General features: G+C 45.3%; 1 protein-coding gene across 3 annotated transcripts in view; it reads left to right on the top strand.

Annotated features, from left to right (window-relative positions):
• Kdm4a (lysine demethylase 4A) overlaps nt 1–26818 on the top strand; it is a 49050-nt gene that overhangs the window by 11319 nt on the left and 10913 nt on the right. For all 3 annotated transcript variants that reach the window (XM_004871890.4, XM_004871888.4, XM_004871889.3), the window contains exons 5-16: nt 421–614; nt 3511–3560; nt 4267–4370; nt 4752–4889; nt 6014–6261; nt 6997–7196; nt 8258–8628; nt 18701–18821; nt 22779–22960; nt 24473–24677; nt 25103–25179; nt 25924–25979. In XM_004871890.4, the coding sequence (XP_004871947.1) occupies nt 421–614; nt 3511–3560; nt 4267–4370; nt 4752–4889; nt 6014–6261; nt 6997–7196; nt 8258–8628; nt 18701–18821; nt 22779–22960; nt 24473–24677; nt 25103–25179; nt 25924–25979 (1946 nt within the window). The remainder of the gene's footprint in view (nt 1–420; nt 615–3510; nt 3561–4266; nt 4371–4751; nt 4890–6013; nt 6262–6996; nt 7197–8257; nt 8629–18700; nt 18822–22778; nt 22961–24472; nt 24678–25102; nt 25180–25923; nt 25980–26818) is intronic.

Below are 26818 nucleotides of genomic sequence, written 5' to 3'. Positions count from 1 at the left end.
GCCATCATAAGTCAGGGAAAGGACATTGTCAACTTTGAAGAATTAGAGCCAAAAAAGCCACATGATTAATATAGCTAATTCCCATGTTTCCTTTATTAAAATTTAAAAAAATATTTTAAATGGTCTAAGATTTCTATTTGGGTTAAGTTTCTTTAGATTCCATTCAAAGCCTTCCTCCTGGAGTTTAGAACAAGCGATTGGCACCTCTTATTCATCTTCCCTTACACTGGTGTTTGTTCAAGGTAGTATTTTCCCTTTTGAGACATAGCAGATCCTTTCCGGTTGTAGCTGTGAAAGTGACCAGGGATGCTGTGTTGTCTGGGGTGACAGCTCACCTGAGCCCTTCTGTGTGACTTGTAGGTTTCAGAGCCTCAGTTTAGCTTAAAATGTAACCTGCTCTGGCCTGTCATTTCCTTGCAGCATGTCGATGAGTGGAATATTGGCGGGTTGAAGACCATCTTGGATTTGGTAGAAAAGGAGAGTGGAATCACCATTGAGGGTGTGAACACTCCATACTTGTACTTCGGCATGTGGAAGACATCCTTTGCCTGGCATACAGAAGACATGGACCTGTACAGCATCAACTACCTGCACTTTGGAGAGCCAAAGTCCTGGTAAAGTCAGCCTGCTGTTGGCACTGGGCTTCTCTCCTTGAATCTCCCTGGGAAACACCTTGGGTGTGGGTTAAAATGCAGATCCTGGTGCATCAGTCTTGGGTGGAACCAGCATTCTGCGTTTGAGACAGGTTATGAGATGGTTCTAGAGCCCGGACATACTTGGAGGAGCAAGGCTTTTGATAACAGGGTGGCACAGCACTGTTACACTGTTACGTGAAAGTCAGTGTTGGCTGAGTTACCAAAAGCCACAGGGCTGTTCCAGGCTGATCCACTGGTTTGTAACTTCTGAGGGGTTTCTTTGAGATAGGCTTCCCAGGCTAGAGTTGCTCTTTCTGATGATAGAAAGGCTTTTTCCTCATGGAAACATTTTTATTATTTATTTATTTATTTATTTATTTTTGGTACTGGGGATTGAACTCAGGTCTTTGTGCTTGTGCAGCAGGCGGTGAAACCACTGAGCTAAATCCCAGGCCCTTATTTTTTATTTATTTATTTATTTTGGTACCAGGGATCGAACTCCGGACCTTGCGCTTGTGAGGCAGGCGCTAGAACCACTGAGCTAAATCCCCCAGCCCAGTTTTTTATTTTTATTTAGTTTTTGGGTATCGGGGATTGAACTTGGGACCTTGCACTTTCGAGGCAGGTGGCGGAACCACTGAGCTAAATCCCCTACCCTAGAAACATTTTTTGATGAGTAGCAGTATGCTTTTTTTTTGTACCGGGGATCGAACTCGGATCCTTGCGCTTATGAGGCAGGCGCTGGGACCACTGAGCTAAATCCCCGGCCCCATTAGCAGTCAATCTTAGATCCAAGAGGCTGCTCAGCAAGTGTTTCCTGCTCTCCAGGACATTGCCAGTCTTGGGAGACAGATTGGTTCTGGTTCTGTTTCTTTCCTGCACTGCTCCGTCTCCTAGTGTTGGCCTTTTACTGAGGGTGCTAGCAGATGAAGGCAGATGAGAGGCAGATGAAATCTGCACCTTTCCACAGGGAGGAGACAGGAAGCAGGAAGTTGAGAAGGACAGTAGATGTGAGGAAAGCTGGGAAGGGCAAGCAGTAGTTGTTACACATATTCTCTAGGGCATCTGAAATGGGAGCTCCAAGCCAGGCTTGGTGTACACACCTGTAATCCCAGCACTCAGGAGGATTACCATGAGTTCAAGGCCAGCCTGGGCTACATAAGACCTTGTCTCAAAAACAGAAAAAAAAGGTAAATGGAGCTCCACAGACTTCTGTGCAAGGTTATCTGATGGATCCCAAAGCCCTTTAGGTGACTTTCTCACCTTTCTTCCTCTGTTTTGTTGCATAATGAAGCTATTTAGGATGAGAATTTTTTTTGTTTTTGTGGAATAATCATTTTCTTTTTTTTTTCCCCTGCACGGCGGGGGGGGTGGGGTGTCGGGGGTCAAACTCAGGACCTGGCCCTTGAGAGGCAGGCTCGGTGCCACTGAGCTAAATCCCCGGCTGGAATAATCTTTCTTGGAGACAGGCTCTTGCTGTGTTGCCCAGGCTGGCCTCCAGCACCTGAGCTCAAGTAGTTCCTTCTGCTTCAGCCTCCCTAGTCCTGGGACCACAGGCATGCACCACTGCAACTGGCCAAAGTAATCTTTAGGGTGGATTGTGAAGGTTAAAAGAATATAAAGTTTAACAGTTTTGCAAAAGTTTTAATAGTCTAGGTGTTCTTTTTCCTTGTCATTTTTTATGAAGAGCAGCTTCTGTGATGTCTAGACACCCTAAGGAGTGGAGGAGTAATTAATTACTGGGTAATCAGTTTAGCTTTTATGCAGATGAAGGAAAAGTGGGTTCAGTAGCAGCAGATTAAGGGTCAGAGCCTTAGGTGTCTCATCTGTCTCCACCTTGTTTTCCATGCTTGCTCTAACCTTCCCCAGTTAGGTCTTTGGGGTTGCTGGGAGCATTTTTGAAAAAGAAGTTGAGGTTATATAATGCCACTTTTTTTTTTTCTTTTTAACCATTTTATTACATGAACAGCATAATACAGAGAAAAACTTTTGTACAGTAAATTCTGGCTCATGGTGAATATTCAGTGAATGCCTTATTAAATGGGTGAATACAGAAGAAATAAATTTACTCACTTTTGTGTAGGTTTCTTACTCCTCTCCCCTAGCACTTCATCATTTCTCTGGATTTATTTTTAATAGTTGGGAACTTTAAACAGTATTTTAAAAAAATATATTTAATTTTTAGGGCTGGTTGTGGCCCACTCCTGTAATTGCAGCACCCTGGAGGCTGAGGCAGGAGGATTGCCTCGAGGTCAGCCTGGGCTATATAGCGGAGACCCTGTCTCAACACCCCCCCCAATATATATATATATATAAGGGGGGGGAGTAATTTTTCTTTGACCCGTAATCATCATACATATTTATGGGTACAATGTGCATTTTATTTTACTTAGTTTTAAATTTTGTTATATCTCATTCCCCCCTCAAGACCCCTCCCCTTCCTATGTACAAATGCTTGGCTTCCATTTTTTCCTTCTGATGATTTCACTGTTTTTCTTGTCTCTTTCTCTCTCCTTTCTCCCTTGTCATTTTATTTACTTACTTTTTGTTTTTTGAGATAGGATCTTGCTATATAGCCCAGGCTGCCCTCGAACTCATGGTGATCCTCCTGCCTCAGCCTCCCATGTGCTGGGATTACAGATGTGCACCACCATTCCCGGCTTCAGTGTGACATTTCAGTGGTCTGTGCCGCGTACAGTGATCAGCTAGCTCAGGGTGGTTGGCATATCCGTTACCTCAAACACTTAGCATTTCTTTGTGCTGAGAGTGTCGGGAATCTTCCCTGCTGCCTTTGAAGTGTCTTGCCAGTGGGAACAGCCCCTTCGCTCCTGTCCCTGTCCTCTCCTCACCATCTCTGGCTCCCATGTGATTGCAGGTACTCTGTTCCACCTGAGCACGGAAAGCGGCTGGAGCGTCTCGCCAAAGGTACCATTTCTCCTCCACATGTTGGGGAGGGGTCTCCAAGGAGCTGTGTTCCAGCCCCGAAGTGTCCTTTCTGTGTGGTCAGATGTGGTGTGGCCTTTCACGGGCCACCAGGAGGGACTGAGTGCAGCTGCAGGTCAGCTTCCATCACAGAGCAGCTACAGTCCAAGGCTTTATGTGCTCTGTCCGGGCAGGGATTTAGTCCTTCCTCCTCTGAGTGTCATCACCTAAGTCTCCCTGAGCTTGGGTGTCTTTGGCTAGGAAAGTACACAAGTCGTATCGAGTCTGCTGCTTCTGCTAAAGCCCCAAATGTGAATGTAAAAATCGAGAAATTGAGTTAGTATTTGAGTTTTTTTTTTTAAAAGTTGACTGTGATAGATTTGTACATTCAAAGAGTCTTATTTCGAGAAAGCCCAGGGTAGATTATATTGTAGACATGTTACTGACAAAAGGTGGCGGACACAGTCTGTGTAAGAACAGAGGGACCTTGGATGATCTCAGTCCCCAGGGTTTGATTACCCAGATAATGTTTTACCTGGGAGAGCCCAAAGGCTCACTGGAGAATCTTAGAATCTACCCAGGGCCAGAAGGCTCCTTGGAGATCTCATTGGTGATTCGTCCTCTTTATCATCCTGATGAGATACACAGGTGTGAAGGGACACTAAGCTTGCAGAGTCAGTGTATTAACTCCTGTTGTCTACTTAAACAGGCTTTTTCCCAGGAAGTGCTCAAAGTTGTGAGGCTTTTCTTCGCCATAAGATGACCTTGATCTCCCCTCTAATGCTGAAGAAATACGGCATCCCTTTTGACAAGGTGAGCTGATGTTACGGACACAAGTCCTCAGGCTTCCATAGAAACTGCCCTTTCTGGTCTTTGAGCTTTATTCGAGTTCTTCACTCTTTCCCTTTGATGTGGAGGGGGAGACTTCTCTAAATGTGGCTAGTGTGCCTTCCTACTGCTGGGGGAGAGTCAGTTCCTCCACACTGAGTTAATCTGAAGGAATGCTTAATTATAGCTGTGGTGTGCATGGGACGTGTGAGGCTTTGCATTTTAAACAAGATGGCAAAACCTCGGTGGTTTTAGAATTTATCCTTGGTTGCTCAGCTAAGTGTGATAGGTCTGGAGCTCAGGAGTTCGGTTCTTCTCTAGGCTTCTTCTGTGTGTGGAAGCTGCCTTAAGTCTATTTTTGTTCAGGTGACTCAAGAAGCTGGAGAATTTATGATTACTTTCCCTTATGGTTACCATGCCGGCTTTAACCATGGCTTTAACTGTGCGGAATCTACAAATTTTGCTACCCATAGATGGATTGAGTATGGCAAACAAGCTGTATTGGTAAGTTTATGTGGTAGTTTCCCATCTACCCCATGACTAAAATTGACTAGTTGAGCAAGTTCTTTTAATTTTTTTTGCCTGTATTGGGGATTTAACCTAGGGTCTTCACACTGAACTACATCCCCAGCCAGCCCTTTTTGTTTTTTGTTTTGAGATAGGGTCTCGCTAAGTTCGTTCCCCAGGCAGGACTCAAACTTGCAATCCTCCTGTCTTGGCTTCCCAAGTGCTGGGATTATAGGCATGTTTGATTGTGCCTGCTAATTGACGAGTGCTTGTTGAGTAGTACATTGATTGGTATTAAAACATGTCTTGAACTGCTGGAATTTGGAAACAGATTGGCTGGGAATGTATAAATTGTGAGTATTTTGTGTTCGTAAATAATTTAAATGTGTACAGGCATGAGCTGACCATGGTGGCATGTGCCTGTAATTCCAGCATTTTGGGAGGCTGAGGCAGGAGGGTCAGAAGTCTGAGCCCAGTTTGGGATATTTATCAAGACCCTGTTTTAAAATTTAAAAAAACTAAAAATGGGCTGGAAATTAACTCAGTACAAAGGCTCCCTGGGTTTGATCCCAGTACCAACGAAAAGTAAAAAAAAAATTTAAAATGTGTTTAGCTTTGAGAAGTATAAAATGAGGTTCTACATGTAAGTCCATTTGGCTTTAAAATCATACCTATGTACTAGTATTTCTTGCTGTAGCCATTCTGAGATTTCTGTGTTGAGAAATTCTTAAGGGTTTACTTTTAGCTGGCAAGTAGGAGAACTGGACCTTTGACCCAGAATAGTAGACTTGCTTGTGTCATCCTGACTTGGATAGATAACCAAGGGCAGGTGGCTGTTGACTCTTATGGGACCTAAGTGCAGAGCTGCATCTCTGACCATTTTGCACACATCTCCTTAGTGCCCAGGTGGCCTTGCCCCTGTGCTGTGCATTCTCTGCCCTTGGTTCCAGCTTCCTGATGTATGAAGGCGATGCAAGGGTAATACACAGTACCCTTGACCTGTGAATCAAAATAACTTTCCAAGCCAGCTTATACATTTTCTGCTTGGAGCGGGGAGATGCAGTGTGGGGGCGAGGTGGAAGCAGAAAAGGTGCCCTTCACCTGCTGGTTGTTTGTGACAGTGCTCCTGCAGAAAGGATATGGTGAAGATCTCCATGGATGTGTTTGTGAGGAAGTTCCAGCCAGAGAGGTACAAACTCTGGAAAGCTGGCAAGGACAGCACAGTCATTGACCATACTCTGCCTACACCGGAAGCAGCCGAGTTTCTGAAGGAAAGTGAGCTGCCACAAAGAGCTGGGAATGAAGAGGAGTGCCCAGAAGAGGACATGGAAGGGGTAGAGGATGGACAGGAAGGAGACCTGAAGAGAAGGTAGCAGGCATCCCTTTTTGGCCCTGGCTGCTGAGAAAGGGGTTGGGACAGCACCAAAGAGGCTGTTTCTAAGTGGAGTGTTGGAGCCACAGCTGAGGGAGTTTTCTTCTTGGTGTAGAGCCAGTGAGAGCCATTGCGGGCATGGCTTCCTTGTAACTCTTACCCAGGAATGAGGATAGTAAACCTGTAATCTTATGGAGCAAGGGGCAGGACTCTTCCTGTGTCAGAAAAGTCAAATTTCTCATCACCTCAAGAGTCTTTTTTAATTTTTATTTTATTTTATTTTTTTGATACTGGGGATTGAACTTAGGTCCTTGCGCTTGTGAGGCAGGTGGCGGAACTACTGAGCTAAATCCCCGGCCCAAGAGTCTTTTTTTAAAAAGGAGAGGGTGGTAGCAGGAACAAGACTCAGTTGTACAAGAGCTCTTGAGGGATATAAGTTGGTGTTGTCAGAATTTGTGTTCTAAGAAGTTTGTCCTAGGACATGTGCGAAAGACAGGAGGGACATTTATGGGGTACCTTGTGTGCCTTTTCTCAATCCTCACAACAAAACTTGTACTTTGCCCGTGATGGAATGACCTCAGAGAGGTAAAGTCCTTTTTGGGGGGTGGAGGGGTCACAGCAATGAGGTAGCCTGAGTTTCCAGTCAGGCATCAGGGCCTAGCCATTTGTTTTGCATTGTGTGTGGATGTTTTGATATGTGGGGTCTTATAAGGTTTCCCCTCTTCCTTATAGCCTGGCCAAGCATCGTATAGGGACAAAGAGGCACCGGGTTTGTCTGGAAATACCACAGGAGGTGAGTCAGAGTGAGCTCTTCCTCAAGGAGGAGCTGAGCTCTGGCCAGTATGAAATGACGGAGTGCCAGGCCACCCTTGCTCCCGTGAGGCCCACCCACAACTCTGTGCGGCAAGTTGAGGATGGCCTACCCTTTCCAGGTGAGTTGACCATGGTCATCACAATCCTGGTACTTGTCTGTTCTATGTTCAATGCCACATTGAGTGCAGGGACAGAAATAAGAAAAGAGGGAGCCATGTCTGTGAACTGACTCAGAACGAGTGTGAGACGTGCTCTGCTTGGGGATGTGCAGGGTACACTAGGCATTCAGGGAGAGGCCTGTCTTCCTGCCTGCTGAAGTATGGGGGTAAATGCTGAAGGCTTTGCTGAGGTGACTTTTAGGAGGTGGCCTGGGCAGTTGCAGAAAGGATACCTGTTATTTTAAGTTTGTTCACTTGAAGGCTTGAGGAGACATTTGTATTTTAAGGGAAAAGAGTGGTGCCAGGCATAGTGGCTCACACCTGTAACACCAGCACTCTGCGAGGCTGAGACAAGAGAATTGCAAGTTTAACCCCAGTCTGGGCAACTTAGTGACATATTGAGATCTTGTCTCAAAATTTAAAAAGGACTGGGCATATAGCTTAGTGTGAAGGCCTAAGTTCAGTGCCTAATACTGAAACAAACAAAAAAAAGTGTGGTGGTCACTCAGACCGTCATGTAGACTAGGTTTGTTAGGGAGGCTTCCCTTAGTCTCAGTCAGGCTTGAGAAAATAGGTTACTGATGCTGTGGTATGACTGCTGATGGTGCCACAAGGTATGTCTTCTGTCGGCCAGGTAGCTCTGTGGTCTCAGAGCCTGCCCAGGCTGGCTGCTCCTGAGCAGGCTTTCCAGCATGGGTATCCAGGTTTGTGCCACGCTCAGGCCTGTAGGTCCTGCAGGAGAGCTCGGAGGAAGTGGCAAGCTCTGCTTGCTGAGTCTTACTGTGTGCAGGCTGTACCCCGTCTTGTACCCAGGAGTTGTATTGTACCTAGAAGTCCTGATAAGTGGTACTGTCCTCAGAAACAGGAAGGAGCTGGAGGCCAGAGACTTGAGGAGTGAGTCAGGATTTGAAGCTAGGTCTCACTTCTGTCCATCCATGTTCTTTGTGCTTTCCCACTCCATCTTGGTCAACTTCACATATGCAAGAGGAAATTGGCTGTATCTAATGTGTACGTTGTTTCAGATTACTCTGACTCCACTGATGTCAAATTTGAAGAGCTCAAAAATGTCAAACTAGAAGAGGAGGATGAGGAGGAGGAACAGGAGGCAGCTGCCCTGGATCTTTCTGTGAATCCCGCTTCTATAGCCGGACGCCTGGTCTTCTCAGGTTCCAAAAAGAAATCATCTTCTAGCCTGGGCTCCAGTTCTTCTCAGGATTCTGTTTCTTCTGATTCGGAAACCAGTGAGCCCCTCTCCTGCCAAGCTCAAGTGCAAACGGGAGTTCTTACTGTGCATAGCTATGCCAGAGGTGATGGCAGAGTCGCCGTGGGACAGCCGTGCATGAGGAAGAAAGGCAGTGCCCCCAGAAGTATCAGTGAGCGGGAGCTGGCTGAGGTACAGTGGGCACTGGGCACCTGGTGCAGGGGAGGTAGGCCTGTGGGTGGAGTTGCTGCAGCTGTCCAGGAAGCTGGGGAGACCCCCTTATCAGTGTCCCCAGCCCACTTTGGTTGTGTCAGACAGGAAGCCTGATGACATGCATGATCTTTCCCATCTTGTTCTTTGCCAGGCAGTTCCTTTCCTCTTCCTCTGTGTGACTGTTGGTACACAGGATTATCTCACAGATGGCTCACACTGCTTTGATGGAAGTATTGACACTCCATATCCATATTTTTTTTTTTTGGTACAGGGGATCGAACTCCGGTCCTTGCGCTTGTGCAGCAGGTGGCGAAACCACTGAGCTAAATCCCTGGCCCATATCCATATATTTCTAATGTTGCTGGTAGTCCTTGTTTTCTGGTTGGCTTGCCTCCCCCTTTTTTTTTTTGGTATGGGGATCGAACTCTGGTCCTTGCGCCCACAGGTGGCGGAACCACTGAGCTAAATCCCCAGCCTCCCCCCTTGTTTTTAATATTCACATACTTCTGTCTGCCTTCTCTGTGTCTAAGGGCTGAGTTTTTGTTAGAATTCTTTTTACCATGTGACTGTTCCTCCCTCCATCACACAGTGGTGGCAGGCTAATGAGGTAATAACCATCATGTTTCTTTCTCATTGCCTCTGATTGCTGCTCTCTGCCCTCTCATGGAAGTTTCCACAAGAGAGCCGATTTCAGCTTGTAAACTCCATCCCTTATGCTAGCAGCTGCCACCTGACAATTCTTCCTCACGAGCTGCCTTGTTCATCTTCTGCGATGCCACAGTATATCCTGTCCTGCTGTTGCTACATCTTCCTGACTTTCTTGCTTCAGTTGAAATCAGTCACAAAAGCAGCTGACAGGGACTTGCTGTATGCTAAGTACTTGGTCAGTGCATTACTGCTAAATTAATTGTATAAGACTAAAAAACTTTTTTGTTTTTTGGTACAGGGGATCGAACTCGAGACCTTGAGGTTGTGAAGCAGGTGGCAAAAAACATTTTTTTGAGAGGATGCAAAAAGCCAATAATTAAACCCATCTTTTTTCCTTCCCAGTTTGGACCCAGCTAAATGATAGGTACAAGAATGGGGCATAGAGAACCTAATCCATCACTTTATTACTAGTTAACATGATTGAACACAGTAGTTTTTAACCTGTGGCCAAATGGCCCTGGTACTTATTTACTCTCAATTGGACTGATGAACTCCTTGGTCCTAGGCAGTCCTTGATGTCCACAGGCCCCTTGTAGGGCACAGCATTTGCCACACAGCTTCTCTGTGGTGAGGACACAGACCAGAATGGGCTCCCTCTGCAAAGGGTGGGTCATGATTAAATGGTATCCATTTAACCATGGAGAAATGTGCAGGGAGAGGAGGCTCCTGCTCACCGCTCCCACCCCAGCCTTCCTGATTTCTTTTTCTTTCTGTGTGGACTTCTTAGCTGTAGCCTGGTGGAAATGCCCTTCTTAACTCCATCCCCAGCCACTCCTCCACCCCAGCATAGGCTGGTGGGTTTGTACTGCTTAACATTCTCCAGAAAGTCTTAGCTGTTTGGCCTCTTCATTCTCCTTTGTAATCATTTACTGCCTATCTGCTGTGTGCCAGGACTGTGACCTCAAGGAACTCAGAAGTCCCTTGAGAATATCATGGGTGATGTAGCACCAGGTGGAAGAGTTGGCAACTTAGCCTGTGGCAGGGCAGGAGGAGTTTGGGAAGACTGTAGAGGAGGAGGTCTTTTGACCCGGCCTGAGGTTAGTGTGCCAAGTGGATAGAATGAAAGTGGAGCAAGAATCTGGGAGAGGAGGGTGCTTCATATATTGATGAAAGCCCAGGCCAAGTCGAAAGCACATGGGGGTTTGCAAAGGTTTTAGTCTTTTTCTTTTGTTTTGTTTTGCTTGAGATGAGGCCTTACTCTAATTCTGCCTGGCCTTGAACTCACTGTATAGTCTAGTTTGGCCTTGCATTTGGGGTCATCCTCCTGCCTCAGCCTCGTGAGTGCTGGGATTATAGGCATGTGCCACCATGCCTGGCTTTCGAAGGTTTTAGTTTGTTTTGAGCATATAGAACTGGAAGCAGCCTTGGGACAGAGGCAGAATGTGCGGGGTCTGCCTCATATACTCAAAGAATTTCAACTTTAGGGTTGGGAGGATCTGAAGGTTCCTCCATCTGCATTTGGGAATTGAAAACCTCCATGGAACATAACACAAAAACGATAAGTAAATAATGGAAAATACTCATCACTTTAACAGTTTTCAGGATCTTGCCACATTTGCTTCATGTATTCTGTTCTTATCCCCTGGTGTGTTTTTGTGTGTATGGTACTGGGGATCAAGCTCCAGCCCTTATTATTTTTTTATTCTGAGACAGGGTCTCATGAAGTTCCAGTCTGGCCTCAAACTTGTGATCCTCCTGCTTCAGCATCCTGAGTAGCTAGGATTATAGGTGTGGTCTGTTGTGCTTGGCTTGCAGAAACATTTTAAAGCAAAGCCTAGAGGCCAAGTTATTTTTTCCGTACTTTTTAGTATGTATTTCTAAAGGCAGGGGGATTTTATTAATCACAATGCTGTTATTACACCTAAAAAAATTATAAAAAATTCTTTAGCATAATATAAATATCTAGTCCATAATCAATTTTCCCCAGTTGTCTTAAAATATAGTTACAGTTGGTTTATTTGAATTAAATCAAAGCTCACCCCTTGTATTTGTTTATATCTCCTTCATCTTTATTTATTTATTTATTTATGTTCTTGGGACCAACTCAGGACCTTGTGCTTACAGGCTAGGAACCACTGAGGTAAATCCCCACCCTGCCCCTCAGATTATTGACTCACTCAAACTGTCTTATTTATTTATTTATTTATTTATGGTACCAGGGATCAAACTCAGGACCTTGAGCTTTTGAGGCAGGCAGCAGAACCGCTGAGCTAAATCCCCGGCCCTCAAACTGTCTTTTAAAGCTCTGTTTAGTGTTTTGGCAGTTTATTCTGGAAGCAGTGTTAAGATTTTTGGAGGGAGAAAGGAGGCAAAATTAAAAACATGTAACAGGTGGAATTAGAATTTTTACTTTCTGTGTTGTTTGCAACGTTTGAACATTTAAAAAAAAAATTTTTATTGTTTATTTTTTAAATTTTTTTATTTTTTGGTACCAGGGATCGAACTTGGGTCCTTGCGCTTGCGCAGCAGGTGGCGAAACCACTGAGCTAAACCCCCACCCCGAACATTGTTTTGATTAATAATTTTTTGGATTAACTTTTATTTATTTTCATAAATTTTTTGGTGGTGGAGACTGAATCCAGGGCATCATGGATGCTAAGCACACGCTTTACCACTGAGCTACATCTGGAGCTCAGCTTATTTTTTATAATTAAATACTTCTACTTCAGGAAAGGAAGAAAAAAGATTTAAAATGAGAAAGCCAATTAGGAAGCTGTTTCTTCAGTCTTAAGAGTTAGTGAGGACTGGGCTCCAGGGTGGTGGTAACAAGTATGGAGGTATAAAATGTTCTCGAGAGCTTCTTAGAAGGGAGGAGCCTAGAGCTGTAAGACGATACAGCCAGAGAGAGCGTCGTGGGGGTTGACTCGGGCCAGCAAGTTGTGGATGGGATCCGTATAGGATAGAGGCTAAAGGGCTGGGCACAGTGCCACATGCCTCTGATCTCTGCTACTCAGGAGACTGAGGTGGAAGTATCACAAGCAAGACCCTAAAATAAATGAAAAAAGGTTGGGGGTGGGGTGTAGGTCAGTAGAGTGCTTGCCTAGCATGCATACCCCCTGGGTTTAATCCTTAGTACAAAAAAAAGAAAATGTGACTATGAAAGGCTTTGTGTGATGGTCAGGAAGTGAGTTCGGTTCGCATCCTGTGAGGTAGGCTGCAGAGCTAGATGTACATTTGACTTTCAGAAGGAGCCCGAAGGTGTGGAAGTCATCAGGAGGATGTGTGTCAGTATGTGTTTTGACTGGAGAACAGTGTCCACAATGTGGTGGAGGTAGAGGGTCCATGTTATCAAGATGAGAAGCAGCAGCCAGAGGTTGAGTGAATGAAGAGAGAAAGTTGTATGCAGGGTGAAGGGAGGAAGATGATTTAAGACAGTGGGAGCTATGGCCAGCTGAACCTTGTGTGAACAGGAGTGTGCCAAATGGAGAGTTGAAGGTAATGGAGGAGAGGAGGATGGATAGACCCTGGGCTTCTACAGAGGTGGTGGGAGGGAGTAGGATCCCAGCACAGGTAGAGGGTCAGGGGGACAGGACAGGCGGGGTTAGCTGCAGATAGGGTTTTTTGTTTTCCTTTTTTTTTTGGTATTGGGAATTGAACTCAGGGCCTCGCATTTGCCAGGCAGGCGCTGTGCCACTGAGCTACATCCCTGGCCCTTTTGAGTTGCTTTTGATGGTCCTGGGGACTGATCCCAGTGCTTTGGATATGCTAGGAAAGTCCTTTTCCACTGAGCTCTATCTCCACTTGGTTTTTTTTTTAAATGTGGTAAAATATGCATGATATAAAATTGTTTTAGCCATTTTTTTTTTAAGTGTGCCAATCAGTGGCAGTTTTTACCTTGTTTGTGACCTTCTCCATGATGCATCTAGTTTTGAGGTGGGAAGAGACAGGGATTGAATCTGATGGTCACATGCTTCTGTGACTCAGCACTAGGCAGAAGCTATGCTGCTCCTCTTGTTTTCTGTCTGGTTCCATTTCTTTTTCGAGGCCCTGGAGTATTTTGCTTCTCAGTATAGGTGCAAGTGTTTATAGTGCAAGTGTTTGTAGGCTGGTGAAGAAGATAAACTTGTAGAAGTCAGGCTCTGGGTCATGTTCATTCTCATCTCTTGGCATCAGAGTGGAGTGTGCCTGGAAGGTCAGGTTTGTTTTAGTGAGAAGCTAACCCCAGGACTAATAGGGTAGAGTGGAGAACTGATAGGCATGGGGCTGTAGTAGAACAGATTTGTTCCATCCCTGGTGAGATGTGATAGTATTATGTCTATATTTGGAAGCAGTGGAGTTCATGAGAGTGTCCTTGAGTGTGTGCTTCTCTCATCCCACCACTTGAGGATTACCAAGCTGAAACTGGGGCTACTTGCTGTTCAGTGCCTATGCTACTATGTATGTCAAGAGCCTTTTTTATTTTAGCACAGTCTGGTCAGCTGCAGTTTTAGTGAAAATATCCTGGTTGATACACTGCTAATGCATGAAAGCTGTAGGGTTTTTATCTGTAGAATGAGCCACAGCAATCATATCTGCTGCTGAAGTTACTGATAGTTCAAGCTGCTTTGGAGACTCAGGTTTCCAAAACAAGGCTAGAGAATGGTTGTTCTTCTCTGTGCAGAATAAGCCTCATCAGGGACATAGACCTTGACTCTGGGTGCCAGATGTTGGAAGAGGGAACGGAGAATTCTGGAGCCATGAGCTCCAGCTGTCCTTCAGGAAGGGCCCTGAAACATCCTACACCTGCTCCATCCTGTCAGCACGAGGAGCCGTTTGAGGCAGGCTCCTGACCCCTGCTTACTGTGGTGTTGCAACAGTGGCCAGGCTCGCACAGCTAGGTTATTGAACAAGGATTTGAACCAGCATTCCTGTTACACACTGAAGGAATTTAGAGTTTGGAGCACATTCCGGGAGAGTGTAGATGCCATAGCAGAAAGAACATTTAGAGTAGACCTAAACATTTGGGTCAGAGGCAGGATGGTGGTAGTCAGGGCACTTAGCTTCACACTGGAATACCTGGTTTCTTTCTGGCTGGGCTACATGCCCTGGGAGGTTAGAGATCATGTCTTGTCTGTCAGTGTGTTGTCAGGGCACTAAGCAAAGTGTACTGGGTCCATGCGCTGGGTAGATGGGAGGCACTTGGACTAAACAGATAATGCATAAAGGACTTGTTCTTTTTCCAAACCTGCAGTCTACTGTACTTGATCTTGACTCTGCCTCTTCCAGTTCCTGGATCTATAAAATGTTCTGTCTACCCTTCTACCCTGTATTAGTTCTCTATTGCTACTGTAACAAGTTACCACAAACTTAGAGGATTGAAACAACATGCATTTATTTGTTTATTTTTGGTACCAGGGATTGAACTCGGGACCTTGTGCTTTCGAGGCAGGTGCTGGAACCACTGACCTAAATCCCCGGCCCCCAACATGTATTTATTACTTTATAGTTCCTGGGCTCACAGTTTGCAGGGGTCTCTCTGTTAAATTAAGGTGCCATCTGAGCTGTATACCTTCTTGGGGCCTGTGGGGGAGATCCATTTCTTATCCTTTATAGCTTCTACAGGCCACCCGAATTCTTTGGCTAGTGGCTTTCTTTCATCTTCAAAGGTGACAGTGTCTAGGGAGCCAAGGCTTTCACATCGTGTCACTCAGGCTGACTCTTCTGTTACTGTGCACCACTGCGATTATGCTGGACCTGCCTGGAAATCTAGGATAATCCCCATATTTTAAGGTCATCTGATTAGCAAACTTAATTCTTCCTTGTCGTATTAACATAATGCATTCACAGGGATTAGGATGTGGACATTTTCTTCAAACCATTATCACACATCTAAGTATCTTCCTTTTATAAGCTTCTTTCCTCATTTGCCTATAAAACCATACTTATTATTACTATGTTAAAATACAGCTCTGAAGGACATTTCTTTCTCAAACTATGATCTCATTCCTTCCCTTGCTCTTCTCAGTAGGCTGATGTATTCCCTCCTTGGCTCTGTTCTGTCTTATCTGCTGTAACTAATCTCTAAAGTCCTGACACCCTAGTAGCTGAATACTTTGGTCACCTCCATGCTCACCTCTTCTGTAGCCTTTAGTCCTGTGAGTCACCCCCTCTTTGAAATTGTCCTCTTTTTATGGAATTCCTTTTACCTGTCTGTTTCTGAATTTCTTTTTCTCTCTTCTCTTTGTCTGCAGAAGGCCTGGTGTTCGGTCAGTTTGTCTCCCACTGGTGGTCTTGTCCACTCTCACAATTTAAAATTCTACACATTTGTAGCGCAGGCTGACCTTGAACTTGTGGCAGTCTTCCTGCCTCAGCCTCCTGAGTACTGAGGTTAAAGGTGTGAGCTACCACACCAGCTCAACATTGTGAGTGGGCTCTGGGCCCAGATGATGTCTAGCTTTGGTTCTCTTGAGTCAAATTATTTGAATCTTACATCTGACCTAATCAGGATGTCTCCCTTAATGAAAGGAAGAAAGAAAGAAAAGAAAGAAAGCCACCAGTTGTAAAGAATATATAAATGTATTTTGCTAGCTTACATTTTACCTGTAACAACACTTTTTTTAACCTTCTAAAACCAGCGAAATTCTACTTTGTTTGGATAAGTGGCGATGAGATGAGATGGCTTAAAGATGGGCACAGTGCTTTGTACAGTCTCCAGGGTATCCCAGAAGTGCTGAATGAGGTACTTCCAAAATACCTGCTCTGGATTTCAGGAGAAGGCCATAGGACACTTGGTCCCAGGTTGGGAACCTTGCATTTCTCCCTGTCTGTGCAAAGACAGAGAGCCATTAGGCCTTGGGAAGGAATCTCCAAACTGCTGTCTGTCCACACTGTGCCTGGTGGCAGCCAGCTGGTCTGCATTTCTAGTATACTGTCCTTTGGGTAGTTCTAAATGAGGGGGAACCCCCCACCCCCAGTTTGTTGTTATCTGCCCTCTTTGTCCATGCAAGGCCTCTTTTTTTTTTGGTACCAGGGATCGAACTCAGGACCTCGTGCTTGTGAGGCAGGTGGCAGAACCACTGAGCTAAGCCCCAGCCCCGAAAGGCCTCTTAATTCAGTGTCTCACCACGGTGATCCAAGCCAGAAATTTCTACCATTTCTGACTTTTGTTTTCATTTCTTTGTGTCCTAGTCTCTGCCACATTCTAAGTATAGACCTGTTATCTTGGATGCCATCAAAGTGGAGAATGTAAGATTATTTGGTACAGGAATAAAATTTAATTTTTTTATTTTTGAGGCAGGAGTCTTGCTGTGTAGTGCAGGCTGGCCTCGAACTCATGGCAATCTTTCTTTCTTAGCCTCCTGAGTGCTAGGATTACAAGCCTGAGCCACCACACCCGAGTATAGGAATAAAATTTTTAAAAATGAGCTTTATTTTTGTCTTACCCATTTCCAGTTGTTTTTATTTTAAAATGTACATAAATCTATTAGTATATATAATTCATGACTATATGTAGGTTGGGGAATATTCTAAATTAATTCACATGTTAACACTATCAAAAATTTGGCAAGAACATGTATAAGCAAGCTACTTGGGACTGGGCCTGGAGGACTGCAAGTTCAAGGCTAGCCTGGGCAAGTTAGATCATGTTTCAAATAGAATAGAGTTGGGGATGTAACTCAGTGGTAGAGCAAGTGCCTACCATGTGTGGGGTTCTGAATTCAATCTTCAGCACCACCAAAAAACCTTCTGCAACAAAAACCATTGGCACATAAGGGTTTCTAGTCTGTTCTAGCCAAAGAACCCTTTAAGTGAAATCTTAACTCATTTGAAAAATATAATTAAAGAGCAAAGCTGTTCTGTTTGGAAAGGAGGTGGGGCCCAGAGGCTTTTCTGTGTACTCCATTTTTTTGTTTGTTTTTGCTACATTGGAGATCAAAGCCAGGGTCTCCTGCATGTTAGGCAAGTGCTGTAGTGTTGGGAGCTACATCCTAAGCCCCTGACATAGGTTTTGAAACCAGCACTTTTGACAGCACATATAATGCAGGTTTCATTGAGAGCTTCCAGTTGTAAAAGTCTTTGTGCATCAGCAGTAGCAGGTTCCTAACTCATCACTTACCTTGTTCCTATTCTCTTGCTGGCGTGACTTGGTTGTGTGAAACCAGAGCACTTTCTGAACAGCTGCTTCCTTTTCTGAACAGGCCTTTGGACACCATAGGTGCTCAGTAGACATTTGTTGAATGAATTGGCAAATGGGCACAGAAACCTGTTGCTAAAATTTATTTTTTATTTTTAAAAAAAGTTTTACCTTATGTTTTGTTTTTTGGTAAAGTTTGTATTTGCAGGAGCAGGCTCTGTTGTGCCTGCGAGTGGCTTAGCAGAATTTTTGTCTCACACTCCCAAGTGATCCTTAGGCTCCGGGGTACTGTTTAGTTGCACGGGGAGTCTTTGGCCCCAGGGCACCTTCTCTGAAGTGGCACTGTAGTGCCACCTCTTCTCAGCACACCTAGGCATTGCTTCTTGTCACCATTGCAAAGTTGCCCTCTTTCAGTCCTCATTTCCTCATTTAATGGGTTTAACCAATCCTGTGTCTCCTAATGTCAGTATAACCAAGTTTTAAGTATGTTGATTAAAAAGAAACTCTTATGTAGTATTACTGAGAAATCCTGTATGTCTTAAACCTAATTACATTAGCTCCAGCATTATGTAAATGCAGTGTTAAGTCAGCCTCCTCACTGCAGCTAGGCCAGTTGTAGTTGCACTCTCCTGGCTGATACCCTAATGGATATGACTAACAGAGGAGTTAACAGGATCTGTGAGAGCTGATCAGTGCGTAATGAGAGAGAAGCTGGCCTGTTTTCCTTGTAATGGCGGAAGTACCCTTCTCCCCTTTGGGTGCCTCTAGATTTTGCACCTGGATGGCCCTGCTGCTGGCACATTGTTCCAGTTGTTACCACCTGGCTCAAGCAAGGGACAGGTGGGCTCCTCTAGGGGTCTCAACGTCTGGCATGGCAATGAGCTTAAGAGGGAGGGCATGTGGCTTTCCTTTAAAAGTGGAGCCGGTTTATTTTTGGTGTATTTGTTTCAATTTGTTCCAGAAGGCCGGGAGCCACACTTAAGGTACAGATTTTGCCTTAAAATTCTAAAATTAGCCTGGTGTAGACTAGACTAATTTACAGGGTACTGTCCATGGCTTTCCAAGACAGGTGTTTTTTGTGTTTGGTTTTGTATCTCTGTGTCTCTCTCTCCTCAGTGTTTTTTTGTTTTTTTGTTTTTGTACCAGGGATTGAACTCAGGACCTTGTGCTTGCAAAGCAGATACAGTGCCACTGAGCTAAATCCACGGCTCTCCCTTGATTTTTACTGTAAGGCTAACCTTCCCTGTGTGTCAAGATGAACTCAAGTTTGATGTCTTCTGGTTTGCCCAGGTTGCAGATGAATACATGTTTTCCCTGGAGGAGAATAAGAAGTCCAAGGGTCGCCGTCAGCCCTTAAGCAAGCTCCCGCGCCATCACCCGCTTGTGTTGCAAGAGTGCATCAGTGACGATGGTAAGTGTTGTCTTCTCTCCACAAGGAAGAAAGTAGCCACCATATAGGGGCTTACAGGACATAACAAGGCCAAGCAGAGGGGTGAGGGTGGGCCTGTGGCTTAGCTGTTCTCCTAGATACTCCATGCAGAGGACAGGATTTCCTTTTATATCTCACTTGCTCATCAGATTTTATTATCAGTTTGAGTATCATGGAATGTACCTGTTATGGGATGATTGCATGCAGGGTTCTTTCCTTTCTTGAGGCACAAGACTGATTTTTCAGGATAGCAGCTTCTGTCAATGATGTCAAGCGCTGTGAAGTTTAGACAACAAATCTAAGCTGTGACAGTGCCCTCCAGATCCTCACAGGGGAGTGGTGCAAGCTGACAGGCAAACAAATCAAAAGAAAGAAGAATGAGTGACACTGAAGAAGAGAAACAGTGTGTGTAGAGGAACTGTCCTTGGCTCATGGTCGCCAGAGTTGAAGGACAAGGCTAGGGACTGACTGCGTTAAGAGGAGTGAGACAGGTGTGAGGTTGGGTCATGGCCAGTGTTAAGTACATACCCAGGGTTGAGGACATTTTCTCACAGGATTTAGGAGCCACTGAAGTATTTTAAGCAGAGCAATGACATGGTCAGATTGACATTAGAAAGATTGCTCCAGTAATGGTACCTAGAGGATTACTGAGAAGACCAGGTGGGCTTTTGTAACTGTCTCTGTGAGATATGGTGTTCTGAATAGAATGGTGGTGGCAGGAATAAGAGAAGTGAATGTTGTAAAGAGAAAGCAAGCTGAATTTGAGCTGAGCATGGTAGTGCACACCTGGAATCCCAGCACCCTGGGATGCTAAAGCAGGTGGATTGCAAATTCAAGCCCAACTTTGGAAACTTAGTGCGACCTTGTCGCAAAATTTAAAAAGACAAAACAAAAAAAACTTTTTAAAAAAATGAGCTAAGCTAGGAATTTAGCTCAATGGTGCTGCCACCTGGCTCACAAGCACAAGGTCCTAAGTTTGATCCCTGGTGCCACCGAAAAGAAAAGCAATAAAATGAACAACAACAAAAAAAGGATGTAATTGAGACCATAATATGACCTTCCTCAGCTTGTGATAAATGCTCAAATGTGGCAAATTGAAGTAGACATTGTGTGCTGTCTGTATGTATTCAGCAGTTAGCAGAACACTGTCACTGTGAGTCTGCCTTACGGCCTGCTTACTTTCAGTACTTCCTTCATATATGGCATCCCTTGAAAGTTAGCTGTAGTCATCAGGTTTCTTCACTTTGATATTCCAGTACTGATCTTCTAAGGAGGACTATCACTCAAGTAAACAGGATCCTTTTATCACACCTCAGATAAGCAGTAGCTCCAGAATATTTTCTAATCTTTATCCCTGATCTGTCTTTCCCTCCTTTTCCCAAGAAGGTATTTTCTAGCTTTTTTCTTTAAACTAATATAAACAGACCTACAGTCACACTTTTCTTCTTTTTTTTTTTAGAGGCAGGATCTCTTATGTAGTTCAGGCTGGTCTTGAACTTAATATGTAGCCCAGGCTGGCTTTGAACTCACATCAATCTTCCTGCCTCAGGGATTACAGGCACGTGCCACTACAGCTGGCTACACATTGTATTTTCTATTTTCTTTTTTCTTTTTTTGGTAATGGGGATCTAACTCTGGACCTTGTGCTTGTGAGGCAGGTGGCGGAACCACTGAGCTAAATCCCTGGCCCCATATTGTATTTTCTTAGGTTTATTTAGACTTTTTTAGTGTAGTGCACCCTTTCCCACTCTTTAAACAGAAGAATATTTTCAATCAAGGCATAGCAGTTGTAGTGAAATGCACATGGCTTAACTGCATGGCCCTGTCAAGTTTTATATATAGGGCCGGGGATTTAGCTCAGTGTTTCCGCCGCCTGCTTCGCAAGCACAAGGACCTGAGTTCGATCCCTGGTATGAAAAAAAAAAAAGAGAGAGAGTTTTATGTACAGAACTTAACACAATGCACATTTTGCGGCATCATCCAGTATTCACATATGGAATGATTTTGTCCTCTTTTGACTTTGTAAGTAGAACACCTGTCAGTGTGGTAAGTTTTTAGTTGTTTGTTTCTGTTTCTTCCATCCTAGCTCAGCAACTCTTGTGTGATCCAGGGTAAGGAAACAAATCCCTGCTTGGGGTTTGGGCACCATGACTCCTGACTGGATCTGCATAGTGGGGCTTTTTGGGATTGATTTTACTCATTTGCATTGGCCTCCTTATGCTACAATGGCTTTCCCTGAGGTCGCACACAATCGCAGCTGCCACATTGTTTTAGATTAAATGTGACTGTGCAGATGGGGTACTAAACAATTTGTGCTCAGCTAAAGTTGGCACAGTGAACAAATACGGGCACCTAGGACAAGTATGTCCACTTTGAGCATTCCTTGGGATGCTTTGCAAAGACCTCAGGGGCTGCTTGGAAAGTGCATTTGTCTGGGAAGAAATGAGATCATTGGAGGGGTTATAGCAGCAGACTGCTGGTGCTTGTGCAGTCCTACATGCAGGACCCTGTGAAACGCCTTGTGGTGGGGTGGCCAAGGTGGGTTTCTTGTCAGGTACCACATGCTTTGGCTTGTTTTGGCCATATCAGACAAGGAAGCATGTGGCAACTGTGGTTTCTAAACACCAACACCCCCCACACAGGAGCATCTGAAGGAGCACTGTGACATCAGTTTATTTTGATATTTGCTTCTGCTTGTATCAAAGTTCCCTCACTCACTCTAGACCTTCAGAGTTACTGTGGGTCGGTCTTGCTCCTTGTGTGTTCTGGAAGTTGGTAGGCTGGTCACCTTTCTCACTTAATATCTTGTTTTGTGAACCAATTTTGTTGTTTTCCACTTTGCAGTTTGTTCTTTTCTTTTCCAGTCCCTAATGAGATCTACTGAATGTTTCCCCCTGGGGTAGTAAGCTAAGAGTTGTGTCCATCACGATAACCAGGCATCTGTGAAGGGCCTGGAAGTTGTTTTGGGCTTTATAGTCCTTACTGGTTTCTGAGGTCATCATTGTTTTTCTTTTTCCCAACTCTAAAAATGTGAAAAAATTCTTAGTGCCCTGAGTGGGATGGATTGGGCTCCCGGTCTACAGTCCACATTGCATTTTATGGCTGGAAATAAGGATTCATTGTGGCCTCCTCTGAGATAGCCTGGAGGGATTGGGGAGACCTGCCCCAAAGAGTCAGATGTCCACCCAAGTTCGATCCCCGGTACCAAAAAAAAAAAAAAAGAGTCAGATATCCGGAAGACTTTTCCAGAGAGATCCTCTTAGAAAGTCCTGATCAAAGACCTTGGTTTAAAATTTTTTCCCCCTGGTACCAGCAATCGAACTCAGGACCTTGAGCTTGTGAGGCAGTTGTGGCCCTGCTGAGCTAAATCCCTGGCCTGGTTTAACAACTTTGAAGCTTTGCTAATTTCCTGTTACTTTTCTTTTCTGTTTCCCTTCAGTGCAACTAAAGCAGAACCTCTAAGAGGGAAAGGTCTCAATGTGCTGACACTTTGAAGGCAGAAAATAAGGTTTCTGGCAAGATATGTAGTGCTTCATTGTGCTGTCTTTGGAGAGGGCAGAGGGTTGGATGAGGCAGCTATGAGGGGAGCAGAGCAGGCTGAGTTCCTGTGCAAAAGGAAGAGTAGATACTATGAGTCATTCTCACAGAGAAAGGAGGAGGTCAGGACTCCCCATGACATGTCAGTATTGAAGGAGTCTGTTCGCAGTCACTTCTACCTGTGGCCTTTATTGCTCCTAGGATTTGGTTTAGACCAGGATTCTCAGCTGAGCGCTTCTGCTCTCAAGGAAGAGCCACATGTGTGCATTCTTGATACTAACTTACATTCTTTTTTTTTTGGTACCGGGGATCGAACTTGGGTCCTTGCGCTTGCGCAGCAGGTGGCGAAACTACTGAGCTAAATCTCCGGCCCCTAACTTACATTCTTGTTGCTTCCTTTAGAGACTTCTGAGCAATTGACCCCTGAGGAGGAGGCTGAGGAGACAGAGGCCTGGGCCAAGCCCCTGAGCCAGCTGTGGCAGAACCGACCTCCAAACTTTGAGGCTGAAAAGGAATTCAATGAGACCATGGCTCAGCAGGCCCCTCACTGTGCAGTCTGTATGATCTTCCAGACATACCATCAGGTAGGCTCGCTTTATCCTGTCTTGTCCCCAGGACCAGCAATCAGAGGATGCTGGGTTTGATTGTGGATACGTAGCTTGTCACTGGTTGTCTTAGGGGAGGGACTTTTTTTCTGGGGTTCTCTGCCTTATTTAAGTATTGGTCGGGCTTCTCCAGGCAGATAACCTTGCAGTATGGATTTTCACTTGAAAATGGTTTGGAGACCATGTGGCTTAGGCTCCTTTTACATGTGTGCTGGCCACGGGCTTGACTGTCTGCCAAGGACTTTTTTTTTTGTTAATCGTCCTAGTCTGGTGGTGTTTCTGCCAGGCAGTGTAGGACTGACCTACAGGAATGTAGTTACTTAAGCAAATTCTTAACCTTCAGATAAAAAACCATATCCTCTCATGTTGTCATCTTCTTTCCTTTCTCATTGTCACCATTCCACTGTGGATGTTGCTGGTGGCCAGACAGAACTAGGGTGGGGTGGAAGTAGAGGGCCGGATTGGGGTGAGGGTTGGGGAAGCACGGTTGCTGAACTGAGCTGTGCCCTTCCATGCTGGGACACTGATGGCTTCACCATCATGTATTCCTCTGTGCTGGTGTAGGAAGCCAGGCAGGCAGGTGCTCAGGCTCTGCTGGGACTTGGAAGTAAGTAAGCTATTACACTCTGGAGGTTAAAGCAGCATGGCTGCTCTGAGCCTGGCAGGGCCCCAGGTTCATACTTGCTGAAGGATGGAACCTCAGACCAGCGCACTTTTTGGATTAGTAACTCACAAATTCTTTCCATTGACAGGAAAACAAAACCTAAGAACTGTTATATGCCATTGTCTATGAAGGAAGTATCTGGCCTGGTTGTTACTCTCAACAGATCTATTAAGAGGGCCTCAGAGTTTCATAAATGGCATAGGCTTGGGGGTTTACATGTTTCTGGGCTCTCTGTCCTTGGAATGGGAATAATGTTGCCATCCAGTGGCAAAGCTACAGATATTTGTAGTCAATATCACTTGCCAAGGGAAGTGTGGGTAAAATGTTCTTCTTTGAGGGGCCTCTGAGCCAGGAATCACAGGTGGATCTCCAGCCAGATGACAGTGCTGCAGCTCTGGTGCCTTGCTGACACAGGGCATCAGAGGCAATCAGTGTGGGCCCATTAGGAGCACCTGCTCTGGGTGCTGTCCCTGAGTGGGGCCACCATGTGGTACAGCACATAGGGGAGCCCACAGTGGCTGCTTCGTTGCTAACATCTCCGCATTTTATTACCATTTGGTTTAGGAAGACTGAAATCCCAGTTGTCTCATACCTCGCTCCCTCTTCTCCGTTGTCCCCCAGGGGCCTTTGTTTGATGCTGCTGTGAGAAATTGAATTTGAGTCATTAGAGGTAACTTCAATTAGGAGCTCTGGCATAATGGCTATGCACCCGGGAGCTGTAGCCATAGTCATATGAATAAGAGACTCAGCTTTCTGCTGATGGAGCAGGTGGAAAGCTAAGAGCACAGGCGCCGGCTCACTGGTATGCACTTTTTCTCTCCCCTTAGGTCGAGTTTGGAGGCCTTAGTCAGAACTGTGGAAATACTTCAGAATTAGCCTTCCAGAAGCAGAGGACCAAGCCATTGATTCCAGAAATGTGTTTCACCTCAACTGGCTGCAGCACGGACATCAACCTGTCTACTCCGTATCTTGAGGAGGATGGTACCAGCATCCTAGTTTCCTGCAAGAAATGCAGTGTCCGGGTTCATGCCAGTGAGTGCTTTCTCTTCGTCTTATTCCAGGAACAGCATCTGCTCACTGAGTGTCCTTGCTACCTGCTGGCCTCTCCTCTCCCCCGATGCAAAGGCCACTTATGTATCCTTGGGGAGTCTGTTGATTGATGAATTTCTGTGTGACTCTGGGCATCTATAGTTGTACCAGTCAGCTCTTCTGCTGTCCTCTTAGTTATAGATAATCCAGAGGGGATTAGTCTCTGCTACTTACTAGGTATTGCACTAGTGAATCTGCATTTCCTATCTTTTTGAGGCCCTGTACTGTATTCTATGACTGAGCCATGGGGACTGTGACCTAGAATTCAGGGGTTTTTGTAAGATTTGGTATCTTTGGGAGGAAAGAATTGCATAGCCACACTCCTCTGAGTTGTGGGTTTAATTTGCTCTTCTTGGTGTCCCTATTAGGTTGCTATGGGGTACCCCCTGCAAAGGCTTCTGAAGACTGGATGTGTTCTCGATGTTCAGCCAATGCCCTAGAGGAAGTGAGTACTCCCACACTCTTACTGTCTTCCCTGTGAGACTTGGAGTATATTCAGGGTCAGGCTGTTTCAGGCTGGACGCAGTGTCCACAACAGTCTACACAGGGCCTGGTACTAGTGATGTAATGTCTTTTTGGTTTGTTTTTTTTTTTTTTGGTACCAGGGATTGAACTCAGGTCCTTATGCTTGTGCAGCAGGCGATGAAACCACTAAGCTAAATCCCTGGCCCAAGTGATCTAATGTCAGTGAGAGTAGTTTCTGCCCTCTTAGAGCAGGGCAGGAATGGACCTGGGAGCTATGTTTTTGTTCCATTGAGCCAGGGCCTGGTTGATTGTCTGTAATCCCATATAAGAGTTAGCTATGGGGTCAGAGCCTCAGTACTGAGCTCAGATGGTTGATTTTGCAGATATCTCTTGATCATCACTCCCAGAGCCTGGCAGTAACTCACACAGGAAGCAGTCAAAGCCCTGTAAAGCTTCCGGAGCAGCTTTTACGCCTTTGCTTACAATTGTTAGGAACAATAACAGCAAAGGGGATTATGTTAAGGATACGTTATGTACTTTGGCCCCATTGGTCTCCATATCCTATAGGGGAGTCTCAGCTACAGGGGTTGTATTTGAAGCCCTACCTGCCATTATGGTGCTTTCTTAGGTTGAGGTCAGAGCTAGCCACAGGAAGTTGATGGAGAGTAGATTGGGTGTTAATGACTTGTTGGTAACCGCTTTTCTCCTTCTCCATCTTGGACAGGACTGTTGTTTATGCTCCTTACGAGGAGGGGCCCTACAGAGAGCAAATGATGACAGGTGAGTTTTTGGACCCATTTCTTGGAATGCCCCTGCTCAGTTGTGATCAGAGCACAGTGGCAGTAAGGGGCCACATCTCTTTTCCAGAGCACCTAGTGAGGGTTTGGGAAGTGCATTGTGTGAAGTTGGAACAGCATTTCTGAGATTCATTTTAACAGTGGGATGCCGAAGGGAGCCAAGCAGTTCAGGATCTTTCCAGTTCTACTTTCCTTTAGTAACATCCTCCCTTGGGAGGAGCTGAGAATGGACTCAGGTGGGGTATGGAGATTGAGAAGGTGGTGCAAGGCCTTTGTGGGCTGGAAGTGTGCATATTCCCCTTGTCATAGCTGAGGCTGGTGTGTAGAGGTGGCCGTGGGCTCAGGCTAGTGAGCATTTTTCCATGGAGCAAACTCCCTGGCCCAGACCTTCTGTTTGGAGATAATGTGAGTCCTCCAAGAGGACAATGGGACACTGAGGAGCATCAGCCAGGCCACCCACATTAAATCTACAGAAGCTTGTGGGCTTCTCAGCCACTAGGCAGCTCACTTTTACAGTTGCATCTTTCTTTTCTGTTTCCTATTTTACTTATTCCTGAGGCGGAATGTAAGGTGCTGAGGTTTTTCCCCTGGAAGGGTTGGCTCTCTAGAGCTTAGCACACACAGGCATCAGCAACCGGTGGTGAGTGTCCTGCCTCATGTCTGGCATGCTTTTTCCCACAGATGGCTCTTCTGCTGCCATTTCTACTCATCTCAAGGCACTTGCTGCCATTTATCTAAGTCATTGTGCTCCTCCCAGTTGCAGGATAGGACTGGTAACAGTCTTCCTTATCAGCAGTGAGAATGTGTGCTTGAGATTCTCAC

The sequence above is a fragment of the Heterocephalus glaber genome, unplaced genomic scaffold (genome assembly GCF_053883595.1).
Source record: "Heterocephalus glaber isolate CG9 unplaced genomic scaffold, H.glaber_assembly_v1.0 deba00001452, whole genome shotgun sequence".
In the NCBI taxonomy this organism is placed as follows: Eukaryota; Metazoa; Chordata; class Mammalia; order Rodentia; family Bathyergidae; genus Heterocephalus; species Heterocephalus glaber.
This window is presented reverse-complemented; position numbering and strand designations above follow the sequence as displayed.